This window comes from Lutjanus erythropterus, chromosome 17 (assembly GCF_056507025.1).
Source record: "Lutjanus erythropterus isolate fLutEry1 chromosome 17, fLutEry1.hap2, whole genome shotgun sequence".
NCBI lineage: Eukaryota > Metazoa > Chordata > Actinopteri > Lutjaniformes > Lutjanidae > Lutjanus > Lutjanus erythropterus.
Window position 1 is genome coordinate 8,376,216 of NC_139333.1, and position 15,782 is coordinate 8,391,997.

A 15,782-nucleotide genomic window follows, 5' to 3' on the forward strand; every position below is an offset into this window, starting at 1 on the left:
CTGCTACAGTCTTAGTTGGTCTGGTATGACCAGAAGCTAATGGTAGCTATTAGCAAATGTGAGGTAGAGTCAGACAGATATACTGGTCTTTGATATGATGGGATTGATATAGCACAGCAGTATTGGGCTATATTGGTATTGGTGATATGTTGTGCATTTTTTTTCACAGAACATAATGCAAATTGTTTGTATTTTTTAGAATTTTCTTTTTTATATGCATTTTGTGTATGTTTGATCTATTTTCTGAGAGTGACAATTCACCCCCAGATTAAAAAAAAATACACACTTTTCCCCTTACCTGTAGTTTTCTATTTATCCAGCTAGATTTTTTTTGGTGTGAGGTGCTGAGTTTTGGAGATATCGGCTGTAGAGATGTCTGCTTTCTTTCAAGTATAATGAAACTAAATGGCACTCACCTTGTGGTCTGCAAAGCGCCAAAAAATATATGTAAAAAAAAAAACCTCAACAGCAATGACTCTTTCCAGAAATCATGACCTAGTCACTCAAAATAATCTTTAGACCTTGTTGTGAACAGTTTCATGTAGGAACTATTTTCTTTATACCAGAGAGAAATGTTGTCACACTCCTGGAATTTCTAATTTCGATACTGTACGATATTTGATACCAATTTTGATACCATCGGGAAAAATTAACTCAACATTGACAATTTTGACTATTATTAAAAGATAAAAATAACAAGGGTATAACATGGTAATTAATAGAGAAAATGAGACAAGTGATGAAAAGAAGACAGCACTGTGAGTAAGTGAGAGGAGGAAGGATGATGTGGGCACCGTAGCATTGTGTGTCAGCTCGCAGAAAGAGTGAGAAAGTGCAGCTGGTACTGGAGAAAACTGAGTATTAAAAGCATTTCAAATATTCAGTATCAATATTTATCAATATATTGATATTTTTGACAATACTAGTTTCCATATGAGACTGTTCTCAACAAGGTCTGTTGATTATTTTGAGTTACTGGGTGATGATTTTTGGAAAGAGACACTGCTGCTGAGTCTTTCAAATGTATGTTTTTGGCACTTTGAGCACCACGGGCCGAGTGCCATGTAGTCCCATTATATTCAGGAGAAGGCAGGCATCTCTACAGGCTATTTTACAACCAGTTAAAAATTTCTTGTAGTAGCTTTAAATAATTTCCCAAGTGTTTTGCAGTATGAATGACAAATCATTGTATTCACAGCACTGTACGCTGCTTGAGAAACATGACTCATGAATATATTTTGGACTAATTGAGAAGCAATGGACCAAATCCCAACAGGTTTGGCAACACATGCAAATGAAAGAGTCCAGGATATGAATACTCCTGAGCAAACACACGTGGGAGATGTTCTGGCAGAAAGGCCTGCAGACAAACTTCTCCCATAAGCTGAGCAAACAGGATTTGACTCTTATTTGCTCTGTTGTGTGCTGAAACAAACACAGCGGGTGTTTGTCAGACTCGTAATGTGAGGGCTTAAAGGCACATGAGTCAGAATAAGTACATTTACTCCTGTTTCTTTAGATCTGTTGTTTGTTCTCTTGTCATTCTTGTCTTTCTTTGGGCATCAAAGATAAAAGCTTCCTCAAAGTGTTGCTGTAGTATCTAGGAAGAGGACATTTATTCCAGTCTGCCCATTCAGTTTTTCTCCAGTCTTAAGTCTTTCTGCAAAGACAAGAACAACATATGATGTGCTACTTTTTTCACTTTAATGTGACTGTGCCATGGGATAAGTGTATGAGTGTTGTTTGTCCAGGTCTGGCACCATGCTGGAAGGCTACAGCCCTATGACCCAGGCCCTGCTGGGGACTCTGTTCACGTGGGGTCTGACTGCTGCTGGGGCAGCCCTGGTGTTTGTCTTCTCCAGCCGCCAGGTAGTGTATGAACCCAGAACCAACACCTCTAAATCTCACTGGTTGACACACTGTGTTTTGTTTGTTTAAATGCACTACAAGGACGTTTTAACCGATTTGATCCAACTCCTACGTATGATGCTGTCCTCGGCAAGTTTTTCTGGTGAAGCAGCTAGATCCATGAGTATGTCTCCCAACTGTAAACAGTCTCAATTTAATACTGATGCCTCTATATGACCTACATGAACAAACAAGAGCATCAGTGAGAAGACTGGCTATTTCTATGTAGTTGTCCTTAATGGCTGCCACCAAGTTGAATTCTCCTTGAAATCCCAGATAAAGTTACAGTGAATAGCACATTATCCCATTAAAAAGAAGCAGGATGAGATATTTAATAAGACAGTTTTATTTTTGACTATATATACACTACAACTTCTGTTGACAAAATCAACACAATATGAAATTTCTTATAGTAGCTTTAAAAATTCCCAATTATTTAAGCATATAGCCCAGGCTTTCATCACATGGGTATATGATATTATGCTGTTGCTTTTTTTTCCTTCCCCATATGTTTGTATCCTTGGAAATGATTTATGGCATGCACAACATAAATCTGGGAATTTACTTTTAAAAAAACAAAAACTACAAAAGAACACCACTTCAACCAGAGCTAATTGCAACCATTCTACACGATGCTTGTGATTTCACCAGCAGCGCTGCTGCATGTCCCAGAAGCGGCTCTCCGCTCTATTTTTGATGGGTGATGGATGCTGCGACAGTTAGCACAGAGCAGATCGAACAGGCAGGAAGTCAGACACAAAAAAGGCAGGGAGAATCCAGTTAATTTTCAAAATAAAAGACCCCGTGTAGACTCACGATCAGAAAGACAGACAGAAAAGAAACTGTCACCACATAGCCTAAATTCTATCACTTTTTTCAAGCTCTTGAGGTGCTTGTAGAGTGAAGCTTGCTGTTTTCCCTACTTTTTTATCTTTATGCTAAATTAAACTAACTTTTTCCTGACTATATCATCATATTTGAAGAACAGACACAAGCAAGGCTGCAACTAATGATTATTTCCATACTGGATTAATGGGTCAGTTATATTCTTGATTAATCAATTTGATAGTTGTTTGTTTTAAAATGTCAGAAAATGGTGAAAAATGTCATCCTCAAGACATCCTCAAACGTCTTGTTTTACTCACAACCCAAAGATATTGAGTTTACTGTAAGAGAGGATTAAAATAACCAAAGAATAGACACATTTAAGAAGCTGAAATCAGAGAATTTTGATTTCTTTCCTAAAAAATGACTCAAACCAGTTAATCAATTATCAAAATAGTTGGCGATTAATTTAATAATTGTTTAATCATTGCAGCTTTAGACATAAGAGTGGCTTCCATCTTCTTATCTCACTCTTGACAAGAAAGTAAATAAGCCTCCCGAACATTTTTTTAAACGTGGATGTTCCTCATGTTATATAATGTCTCCGTGGCCCACAAAGCAAAAGCGGCACCTTAGCAGAGTAGCTCCGTCTGTGCTGAGTACTGAGTGTAGGTCACCTGGTTTTGGCAGCGCACACAAGTCCAACACACAATCACCGCAGTTATGTGCATAAAAGCAGAGGAAAATGAATTTGAAGCTTTGGGCTAAAACACCTCCTGTGTGGACAAGCTGTTCTAGCACAGCTTCAAGTGAAAATCCAAGCACAAAATTGATCAGATATATCAATGATAAAAAAAATCTGCTTCTAGATGAAAAGAGAACACAAATTAACCATATGTTATTTATGATAGGACATGTTTGAAGTGTCGTTAGCCATTCAGCTGCTGTTGCCAAAAGCTGAGGACTGCCAAAATAACTGCTAGAGACAGTTTGACAGTACATCACATGAAGCCGGTCTATTGACAGAATGGTTTTTGCTTCTTTGTGGTGAATCCAGGGGCATATTGCATTTTAGCCATTTATGTCATCAGTATGAGGTTTTCATTCTCTCTTGTCTGGTCTGTCCTTTTCAGAAACGCATCTTAGATGGAAGTTTAGGCTTCGCAGCTGGGGTGAGTTTGACTTCTTTTGAACTGAACCACACTCACTCACTCACTCGCACACGAAAATACAGCACAGATAGGATGCTGCTGCGATGTGATGGGATTTTGGGAGTTTCACTGCGGCAGGCTGAGCCTCCTCCAGAGGCAGACAAACAATTCCAGATGCCACATTAATTCATAATAGTCTGAGATAAGTGTTCCCCTGGAGGAATTCTTGGCCTTATCATGTCTAAAGAGGTACTTTGCTGTAATAGAAAATCCATCCCCTAACCCCACTATCTGACTCTTACAATTATACTTTTTCTATTTCTGGAGGGGGAAACAGTTCATGGCCAATATATATCAAGTGTCTAAGAGTGAGAAATCACTGGCAAATCGTAACTGACACAGAAGTGTGAACTCTCAGAGTGATGCTTATTAAAATAGAGAAATCACTTTTAAAAGTTTTTTAAACTTATGAAAGTTATCTTGTGCTTTATCTCTTCTGGGATTCTTCTTCTGGGAGTTGCGTGGCTGTTTCAACTTGTCACAAATTTGCAGAAGAGGGAAATAATAGGACATCCACACATTTTTTGTTAGGTGAGGAGTACAGGTGACTATTAAACTTAACTCATTAGATTTCAAAAAACAATGAGCTTCTTTAAACCAGCATTGATTGTCTGCTGTTTGGTGCTTTAGTCAGTAGCAAAACAGTGGGGTTTATCAAAAGCTTTTTCTTTTTTTTTTTTGCTGGAAATATCTGCCTGCAGATTCTGGAAACAAAGCTTATGAGAGCAGCAGGAGTGAAGCAAAACAGCAAAGCTGCAGGCTGTAAAGCAAAAAACAATTAGCTGAAAGACGCTAAAAGGCTCTGTAGCTCCCACCAGCATCCGGAATACCACTTTAATCAAATTCTCTTGTGACTGATTCTGTGCTGATTCTGTGGATGGAGGGCAGACCATCAAGGCTTGTTTATATTCAAATCACTGATACAACAAATTTCTTAGTCAAGTGTCCCAGCTGGAAAGTGAAAGGCACAGTGCTGGTGTAAGCTCTTTAAAAAAACACAAAAGAAACGTCCTCTGTCTACAGGTAACTTAAGTGTTTATGCCTCCACACCATCATCATGTTTTCAGGTTTTCAGTTCGTCCATGCCATTTTCCTGCGTGATAAAAACATCCACTTGAAGGATGAACTGATTAGAACAACTCAAGAATGATTACACAAAATTTCACACAATTATCTACTGGGATAAAATGATGAAGCGATGACATTTAATAATCTCTAAGTGTAACAACTGGAGTGATACATGTTAATACAGTGATAACTTCAATTTTCCCAAAAAATACACTGGATGCCCTGTTTTAAAGTCCTTGAAAGTCTTCAGTACACATTATAATGTGGACGTGGATGTAAACTGATGCGACTTCGCTTTTTTTTAAATTAATACTTCATTTGCAATACAGTCACATAATTTTCATACACCACAAGATTGAATTTTCTCGCAGCTTTAAGATATACAGTAGATCTGCCCTTTCTAATGTGCACCAGTGAGAAGTCTACAAAATCTAATTAGATTTTTACAGTTCTAAGCATTGCTAAATGATAACGTTCATTTTCAGGGAGTGTTTATCTCTTCCATGTCAGCTACATAAATAACCGCGTGAAATGGACGTTGAAACTTTAATTGCGATTCCTCACAGTAATTCTGAGTTTGTCGATAATCACAGACCCAGATAAGTGAGTTGATGAGACTAATGATGAACCACATGATGAGAGATCGTTCACGCCTCCTTAAGAAAGAGAACTGCAGAAGAGATGGATCTAATCTCAATCAAGCCCTTATCTTAGTTATCTCTCTATTTCTGTCTCAGCAGCTTTTCAATTACTTCCCCGGCCATGCTGATGCTCGTATACATTCAAATGACATTAGTCAGAGAAGAGCTGAGGCGTTCTTCTGTCAAACTCTCGCTGCACTTTATTTCAATTTAGCGAGTAGCATATCTTTTTGAAATATATTTTTGATTAACTTAGCCACTCAGCATGAATATTATGAATTATTGATACAAATTGGCAGTCCTTCCAATTTTACAGCCTCTTGTTGCCATAACATGCTTTTCCAGTGATTTATTTTAATAAGAAACTCAATTTTTCATACTGTTCCCTGAATATTATATGTAAGTTTCTGATCTTGATAATCCTGTAGATGTTAAGTTATTAGTTGCTTGCGGCATAGCAGAATGCACAAATACAGGAGTGGTACATGTACATTTTCTGATTTCTGATTGCTCTACCTTGGCACCAGTTTGTTTTGCTGTGTGTGTGTGTGTACCTATTTGTGGAGAAATTGGTAATAAAAAACACATGTAGGTATGTAGGATATATGGATGGAGAGAGGCTATGTGCTGCCGCTGGAAGTAGCTGATTTACGCAATTTTCTGCTTCTTGAGTGCAGACTGTAAACAGCAGTCCTCTGCGCTCACTGATGTAGTACCTCTGAGATCTGGCTGCGCCAAGTGGCAAGATTGCTGCTCCATGTGGCTTTTATATTGGACAAATTCAGCTATTCAGCCGTATCACTTTCTGAGAAAAAATACACCTGTGGGGGTTGAGTGGAGATGGAAACAGGAGGGGAGCAGATCGGCTCTCCCTTTATGCCTTTCTTCAAAGAATGTCCTGACCAGTCTTGGGATTGCTTCGCTTTTTGGCTGCAGATGGACGGTGAAACAAGGTCGAACAGATAGTTAGAGCCAGTTTAAAGAAAGGAGGCAGATACCGAGGAAGGTAATGTTACCAAGAGATGGTACTATTTTCAGTCCTAATGTTCAGCAGTAGCAGACATGCCTTTTATATCATTCTTTAAACCTCATTTTTCTGCTTGTTTGCTCCATAATGTTTTTCTCACTGTGCATACATACAATACCACAGTGAACAATCTGACAAGCTTTTACCTTGGTCCAAAATCGTCTAACTAGGAGTCTCTGAGGAGTTACAGTGATGTGTCAGAAAATAGTGGAAAAGCTTAAGATGACGTCCTCAAACATTTTGTTTTGTCTACAACCCTAAGATATTCAGTTTACTGTCAAAGTGGAGTGTTGCTCAACCTAGGGCACAGGATCCCCAAGGGTTGTGGAGAATAAAATAAAATAACATATTATGGAAATAAACCACAATGTTCTGAACAGACGCAAACACAGACAAGACGTAACACACAGCATTTTTTGACTGAAAATGGCAAATTTAACAAAGCACTCAGTCCAGCAAGCATGATGGGAAACAAGGCTGTGGAATGTTTTTCACATTACTTTGCCTGTATCAGTGATACAATACAGTAATCCCTAAATAGTCTCATTTAGTAATTGACAACTAAACGATTCATTGACAAATTGTTGCTCTGAATCATTTATTGATAGATGAGGTATGGTTGATCCCACTCCTACATATGGTGCTGTACTTAAGAAGCTTTTCTGGATGAAAAGTTGGTTCCATGACTGTTTTTCCGAAATGAAAATTCACATTTTACAGGTTTCTTTTATTGCTATTGACACTGATCTTCAACATAAAAATAGAGGAGTCTCCTGGATCATTTAACAATGGCCATCAATTTTAATTATTTTTAACTCTGCCTGGTTTGGTTTGGCAGAAGGCCCAGCTGCCTTTGTTTTTGAGAAGCACCCAGTCAGGTATGAACCAGAGGAACAAATTTAATTCCGCCTTGTTGTTTCAATGTTGTGAAAAAAAGGCATGCCATCGTTTTTGAATTAATCTGAATTATTTGGTCATAGACCTTTGTCAGTCAACAACGTCTTTACACAACAATGGAGCCATGAGGTGCCAAACCCAATCACAAAAGAGTGAAAATCACAAATATCTGAGACAATACACCATCAATAATTGATTAAAAAGCCCTAGAATTAGACAAACAGATGGATCAGACACGTCTCGCTGATGATTGAACCGTGGAGAATTTCACATTTATCCAAGCCTTAGAAGTGCTCCAACTTCTAACGCTTGAGTCAGATTACAAAAAACACCTGAGACAATACACCATGAATAATTGATTAACAACACCCTAAAATGAGACAAACACATGATCAGATCACACAACAACTGGCCGAAGTCTGACTGATGATTGAACAAGGAGAATTTTACATTTATCCAAGCTTTAGAAGTAGGACATGAGAATTGTTAACTTTGATACAATAATAGTATAAATAAACAATACCCTTATAATTAACAGATATTGTATAATTTTAAACGTGGTGGTGAAAAATGGCCGATTCCTTAATTTTTTTTGACAGCCTAACTTAACCTTGCTTCAACTTCCAGTCCATTAATGCTGTTGATAAATTAGGACTGTCACTTCTGGAGCCCTGGATGACTAAAATGACTTCTCTCAGTTCAGCACATGTCGATTAGTCATTCAGAATGCACAGAGGAAATCACAAATGTTGTTTACAAACGCCTGTCAGAAATGGAAATCCCTCTTCAGTAAATATTAATAATAACCTAATGAGTTCTTCAAAATGTTTGACAGCATGATAAATCTTTGAAACAAGTGCTCACAAGTTAGATTATCTTACTACACATCTAACAGTTTCAAATTCAGAAGACTTTCACTTCTCGGTACTATTTGAACATGTTGTATTCATTTGCATAATTTAACACAGCACAAGAGTCTATTATGGCTGTTCATTACTTATTTTCTGATGGCATTTTTTTCTGAAGTTGTTGTAATGACATTGGACACACTGTAAAAATCATACAGGAATTTAGTTGAATCAACACAAATATACATGTTTTATTAATTCAAGGTAATTATACTTATAATATCTAGTATTTTTTTTTCAGAACACTTCAGAACTTATACTCATGAGTTTTTTTAACTTCAATCTTTTGACTTGAAATGACAAGTTGAATGAATGTATTGTACAGAGTTCAATCAGCTCATTAAATTAAGTTTGTAAAGAAACATGATAGGCATATTAGCAGATTTCCCAGCATGCATTGTTTGAAAGTTAAAAGTGTGACACAAAGAACTGACTTGTCAAACAGAAAAATGTAAAAGGAAATCTAATTAGTTTATGTTCATCAGTGTGACTGAAATGTTGTTGGTTTAACTTAATATCTTAACTTATTGAGCATGTTTTCACAAAACAACTGAACTACTGTCAAGTTTAATTCAACTCAAAATTTTAAGGCAGTCTGGACACTATTTTTTTTTTAATGATTTGTAGTATATAGTACAGTGTCATATGTTACTGCAGGTAAAAATTTTGAGGTGACAATACGATGAACAATAGATTAGGAAGTGTGAGAGAAAGCAAATCGTCACCAAAGACGTAATAAAGCCTTGGTCACAGCTGATCTGAGACCTGGTTGCTAGCATGCACTCATTCCATTTTGTGTTAAAATTGCACATGTTTTCATATGTATTTGCACAGTCATGATGCCATGTTTCACACATTACGTGTTCACACTGCAGCACAGTGCGCCCTCGCGTTGAACCTCTGCCACAAAATACATATTTCCCCGCAGGAGAGCCATGGTCAGGTCCTGCTGCACAATACTTTTAAGTCCAACATGAAAAATGGTGTGTGTGTGTTTGTGTGTATGTGTTAGTGTGTGAGGCTCGGTGGGTGTTCCATGACCTGCGTGTGTCATGCTTTTTGCGTCTCAAGTGATTCAGATGCCATCCTGTTCCCATGCTTTACATCTGCTGTCCCCCTAACTCACACACACGCCCTGAAACCAACACATGCAAACTCATACACAGATTTTAGATACAGATGGACACACACACACACACAAAGACATGCTATTCAGTCTTTGTCACAGCAGATCAGTCCATGTGATCCAGAACAGAACGTCCCTCAGCTGTAATGTCAGCCAAAGACGAAAAGAAGCTTGTGATAATTTCTTTTTTTTCTATGTCTCTATCTTCTCCCTGTCTGTTCAGTCTGCCCTCTTTTGGAATGTTTTAGATAATGGCACTGCTTAGCCTATTCTTGGACCAACGTGTCAGAGGAAGCAGTTACTGGCAGTGACGTTAATGGGCACCATTTAAGCCCAGTTCTCTGTTTCTTTAAGTTTTTTCTGCGGGAACATTTTTCAGGGCTCACTACAGTAATTCCTCCTCAGACGGTTTATGAAAGCAGCTCCAGCTGTTTTTTTTACGTACTACCATCATGTCCAAGCATTTTTATCGTCTCAAAAGTTTTCACTGCTGTGTAACAACGTCACACTACCTGCTGCATTGGAACAAGCTGTTGCCAGTGAACGCAATCCGGCCGATATTGGGTTTCCTTCAAAAGCATACCAGCCAATGTAAATGATTTGTGTTACTGTAGGTGTTTTCTGTCCTGGTGTCAGGCAGAAAGAGCAGTTCACTGTATTTTGTATGGTTAGAGATCAGTGATGTTTCTGAACAGACTTCCAGAAATTTAATCCCCATAATCAACAAATAAAGAAATTCCATAGTTCTTGTTCCTGGATGCGTAGACCACCTTAAATTCCGTTTGTCTCTTGAGCAAAGTATTTCCCAAAGCTAAGGGGATCACATAGGAGTGTTGCATAAAGGCTCATGAGTTTAGCGATGCAACTAACAAATATTTTTTTATAGTCAATTAATTGGTCGATTATTTTCATGATTAATTGATTAATAGTTGTTTGTTTTAAAGTGTCAGAAAATTTTGAAAAATTTTAAAGATATTCAGTTTACTGTCATACAGGAGTAAAATAACAAAAAAAAATCATGTCTAAGAAGCTGAAGTCATACAATTTTGACTTTTTTTCCTAAATAGGTAATTGACAAAATCGGTGTGACAAATCTGCTGTCTAGATTGTCAGATTAATAAATCAATCAAAATCAAATCAATAAATCAGCCAGACATCGACAGGATGTTAGCTACAAAGTTTCTTGTGCTAACGTCAAATCTGTACTCTTTTTATTTCTTTTGCTGATTGTGTCCATTGGGTTTTCTGTGCCCCGAAAAATGTGTTTCTTCTTCTCCTCTTTGATCACCATAAATTCAGCCATTGTCTCATGTTCCGCAGATCATTTCACTTTCAAGAGATTGTTATGGGTCCTTTAAATTTTCTGAGGAAGGTGGTTGCTAAAGACCTGCTAGAAATGCTTACGTACTTAAAAACCTAATGGAAAACACTCAGAGATTAAAGAGATTTCCCTCACAACATGCAAAGGAAATCCTTGTAGTGATTTAGTGTTTGAGTTTTTTTTTTCTCCAAATGCATCTTTTGATTAAATTAGCCTAAGAGGTTTAATGCAATGGGGTATTGTCAACCGTCTCTGAGCAGTAAATGGATCGTAACTGGCGCAAATTTCTGAGAAAAATGCATATTTGCTCCATTTAGACATATTACCATCCTAGGATAGTAATTCTGTCTCCTCCGGGATTTAGCACATCACTCCATCCACAAAACATCTGCAGAAGATACGTTTTTACAATTTATGTGAAATATTCATGGTGAAAAAAAGCTGAAAACAGTAAGATGTTTGTTAGCTCTAATGATAAATGGTAAATCACATTTGTTAGTCATAAACAATGCAGAGTATTGGGCGCAGTAGGCAGCAACCGTGCAGTGCCTGGGGACCAACTCCAGTGCTAAGGTCTGGCCCTGGTCAAGGGCACTAACAGGAGAATTTAAAATGTGCCTAACGTACTGGTTTTTTATGGTGGGAGAAATTAGAGCAACCAGTGGAAACCCAAGCAAACATGGGGAGAAAAATAATATAATAATACCACACATATTCAATTATTTCCCTGCTACGTTATAAAGAAAATGAGTGTTTTCCTTGTCACTCATTAGAGTTAAGCAAATACAATTGTTGGATTGCATAAATGAAGACACTAAATTAATTAATACTACAGTCTCAACACATGTAAGTTTTTATGCATGCATGATTTATCATGTTGTAGCTGGATGGCCTGAGTCCACATGACGCACAAATGTGCACAGACTATGAGAGGAGACCAACAGCAGTGCCAGAGCTGCACATAAATGCACATTAATACAGTCCTCAGTAAAAAAAAAAATACTGAATTTGTGTGAACATCATTTTCATCAGTTGAGCTTGAGGGCTCATTGTAGCGGTTTAATTAAAAGACATTATCATAAGATGCTGTTATTTCTTTTCTCTTTTGAGTTTTCAGTCGTATCTTTTGCTTTTCATTGGTGGGGGAAGTTTGCTCAGTTGTTATGGAGATGGTTGAATCTGAGCTAAATATGTACAGTGGTTTCGCTCACATGATAACAAATAGTCATATGTGGGGGATGATCATAACAACAGCAGTCTCCAACGATAACCCTAATGCTCTTTGATGGACTCATTCACCAGCAGTACTCAAGCACATAGTGTCTTTGGAGGGAGGCCTGAAGAAGGGTTGGGCTGACGGATGATGGCATCAACCACTAAGCCTTCCACCTTTATAACATCGTGATTTAAAGGACACTCTGTATTTGAGGTAGTGTGTCCCCTCGGAGTTGCCATAGAGTGTTTGCCTAAGTTCCAGTTTTGAAATGTGGAAGAGCATCACATCGCTGTATACCGTTTATTATTTTCGTATTAAACACAGCTAAGTTATAGACATGTGGCGACGCTTTTAAACCCAGCGACAATATTCATCACAATGCTTTGCTGTGGACATAAATTGGCATCATATCCAATTTGATAGACACTGCCCAACCTCAGCCTGAAACGAGGGTGTGAGATTTTTCCAGTCAAAATCTACATGTAGTTTACTCCTGTTGGTTTCTCTGTCACCCAGCTTTAAGAATGACTGCATTTTATTTGACACCAGTAAGTGTCATTAAATGTTGATATTGTTGACTCACTCAGTTGTGCATAATGATAACATCCTGCTTCCAGAGAGTAGTCTTCTTACTGCTAGTCAAACACATTTCCTGTGGATACGATTCTTAGTTGCTTCATAAATATAGAACCTGTTGGCACAAGTGCTTGAACTATTTTCACGCTGCCCCCATTTTTATAATATATGTGATTTACTATTTAAATCATAGGTTACACTCTTACCATTGTAGTCCCATGTTATGCATGCATTATAGACTTGTGCTGCTGTTGCTAAAATAAATCAATGGAAGATCTTTAATCTGAAAATAAAACAGCAGGTGATTGAGAGTTTTCTCACCCAGAAACAAAGCAATTACTCAAACAGTTGAGACTGAAGTAATGTGGAGATTGGCTCAGTAACCTGTGGCTGGCAGATTAAATACAGTTAACTTTAGTCTGTCTGCTTTGATGTACTGAAGAATTGATGAGAATGTGAACATGGCAGCCCATTTACTCAAAAGAAAGTCCACAACTTTCTCTAATGCATGTTGTTCTCCAACTCCAGCTGGTTAAATGCCCACACGTATGGATGATACAGAGATTTTTTATAATGTAACTCATGTGCTGGAACACATGAAACTCGGCTGTAAAGCCAGTGTAAAGGAGGAGGGATTTGCCAGTAAAGAGCATTTTATGTAATTAAACCGTGTGGGATTTTCTTAAGGTGTTGTATTTCACAGAATTCAGCCCACATCATCTTCAAACGTTTCCTCTGTGATTTTCACATTCCGTGCACAGAGGTCGAAAACGAGCCTGGAGAAGCTGTAGCAGAGGTGCGGGCATCCATCCATGTGGGCATCAGTTCTGTTGCCATGCTGCTGCCAGATGCATGTTGTGTGTTGGGTGAATGGGGGGTAGACATCCGCAATCAGGAATGCATAACAAGAGTGCTGTGTGGTTTTTCTGTCTGGTATATAGATTTAGCGGCACACAAATTATAAATATTGCATGTATTGGGAATGTAATAATGAATAGCTACTTTCTTTTAATCACATTTAAATGAGTTTATCAGTTTATGGTTGCAAAAGCAGCAAATGAGCCATGACAGTAAGATATGCGGTGTTTCACCCACATATGCATGCACATTTACAGAACATATGAACACCACCATACTTTTATTGCATATTCATGTTCTGTCGTGTACAGAATATTTAAAATTTTCAAGCGAAGTGGAACGGTGAGGTTCATTTATGTTTGAACATAAGAACTGGAATGAACACAGTCTCACAAGGATATACTTAATTACCAAGGTTCTGCTCGTCCTCTCTGGGCACCTATATAGCATTTCAAACCTTTTTTTCCCCCCTCGCTGCATTAAATGGATTGAATTCACCACACAATGTCAGATCGCAGTGTGAGTGGAGCGGCTTTGAGGACATATAGGTGGAGAAGCTGTCATTGAATGAGATGTGAGGGTGAAGAAGGAATGCAGGAAGCAGAGATGGGACATTTTTTAATGTGCACAAGCTTGTATACATTCACTGGAGGTGCAGTGTGTTTTGCATGAAGCATTGTGTTGTGTGAGGTATAAATGGTTGAGCTAGAGATGCTTATTGCTATTACGTTTAGCCTCCTATTTAGTCTTTGCTTTTCTTTCATGTATTACTTGGATAAAGTAAAACTGAGGGCCCTTTCACAACTATCTTGTGGTCCACACTTTCTGGTTTGATCTGAATCAAAACAACAGGTGTGAAACCTGCTCCAGAATGTACTCCAGACCAAACAGCTGAAGTTTAGTCCAACAAAAAAGGTGGTCTTGGTCTTGGACTTTGGGACCAGTTATTGGAAGTTCTGGCAGGCTGTCCACAGAATCAGTCGCACAAGGGGAGAGGAGGGGACCAAATGTTGAAGTTACATTTGGTCTGGCAAAAAGTCATTTGGAAAAACACTTACTGACACTTTTCAGTTATTTTCCAAGATGATGAAAGAGTGAGGTGTTCCTGAAATATCACATTCATTAGAAAAGGGTCGATGTGAGGTCACAGTGACCTTGACCTTTGACCACCAAAATTCAAATCAGTTTATCCCTGAATCAAAGTGAACGTTTGTGCCAAATGTAATGAGGAAACCTCAAGGTGTTCCTAAGATACCACATTCATTAAAATGGGATGAATTTGATGAAACAGTGACAGTGAATCCCATCAGTTCATCATTGATTCCAAGTGTGCGTTTGTGCCAGATGTAATGAACTTCCCTCTAGGCGTTCTTGAGTTATCACATTCACATTCAGAATGGCACAAACTTGGTGACTTTGACCACCAAATGCCATCAGTTTATCGTTGAGTCCACGTGGACATTCGTGCCAAGTCTGAAGAAAAACCAACATGGCAGCTGGTCAGTGAATTTTACTGACATATCACTCTGATGAGAATGGGTCAATGGCTGTCACTGGTGCCGAGTCATAAATGAAAAAAAAAACCCTAGTTCTGACCTTGGTTCAGACTTTCAGGTGTGAAAGCACCCAGGGCAGAAAAATGTATTATCTGTCCAGTATTAGTGAACAGTTCCACATTCCAAACACTTCTCTCTTACAAACAGTGCAGTATTAGTTTACTAAGCATAAAATAAAACTGTGGGATTTCTCCATTTGTGCATAAAATATTTGTATTATTCCTGAGTGAATAAGCAGGATATTTGTATTTCTTTTCATTGCTTTGTGCAAATCAAACTAAGTGAATCATGGTAATTCCTCGCAGGATTCAGTGTTTACATGAGGGAAAAGCAAACCAACAAATGTGACAGATATGATGTAAACATAGTCCCTGTCATCATCCTCAGATATTGCTTTCCTTGCCACTAAGTCAATTGCGAGACATTACTTTATCCTTGGTTGATGGAGAGCTGCAGGCTGTATGCTTTTTACAGCATACCAGCCTGAAGCTTTAGATGCTGCAGCTGGAAAATTCTCTGAATGTCACTGATCACATTAGTATTCATAGATATACTGTATGTCATGTTAAACTTTAATTTATATCCCTGCCAGCAACAGAACATTGCTGTGAGAATGGCAGCGTAGCTTTGAGAGACTGACAGTT

The 15,782-nt window shown here is 38.1% G+C and overlaps 1 protein-coding gene across 2 annotated transcripts in view; it reads left to right on the top strand.

The window, feature by feature from the left end:
- Nucleotides 1-15,782, top strand: part of slc39a11 (solute carrier family 39, member 11) — a 157,837-nt gene that overhangs the window by 789 nt on the left and 141,266 nt on the right. For both annotated transcript variants that reach the window (XM_084741242.1, XM_084741243.1), the window contains exons 2-3: nt 1,752-1,869; nt 3,867-3,905. In XM_084741242.1, the coding sequence (XP_084597368.1) occupies nt 1,762-1,869; nt 3,867-3,905 (147 nt within the window). In that variant the 5' untranslated portion in view covers nt 1,752-1,761. The remainder of the gene's footprint in view (nt 1-1,751; nt 1,870-3,866; nt 3,906-15,782) is intronic.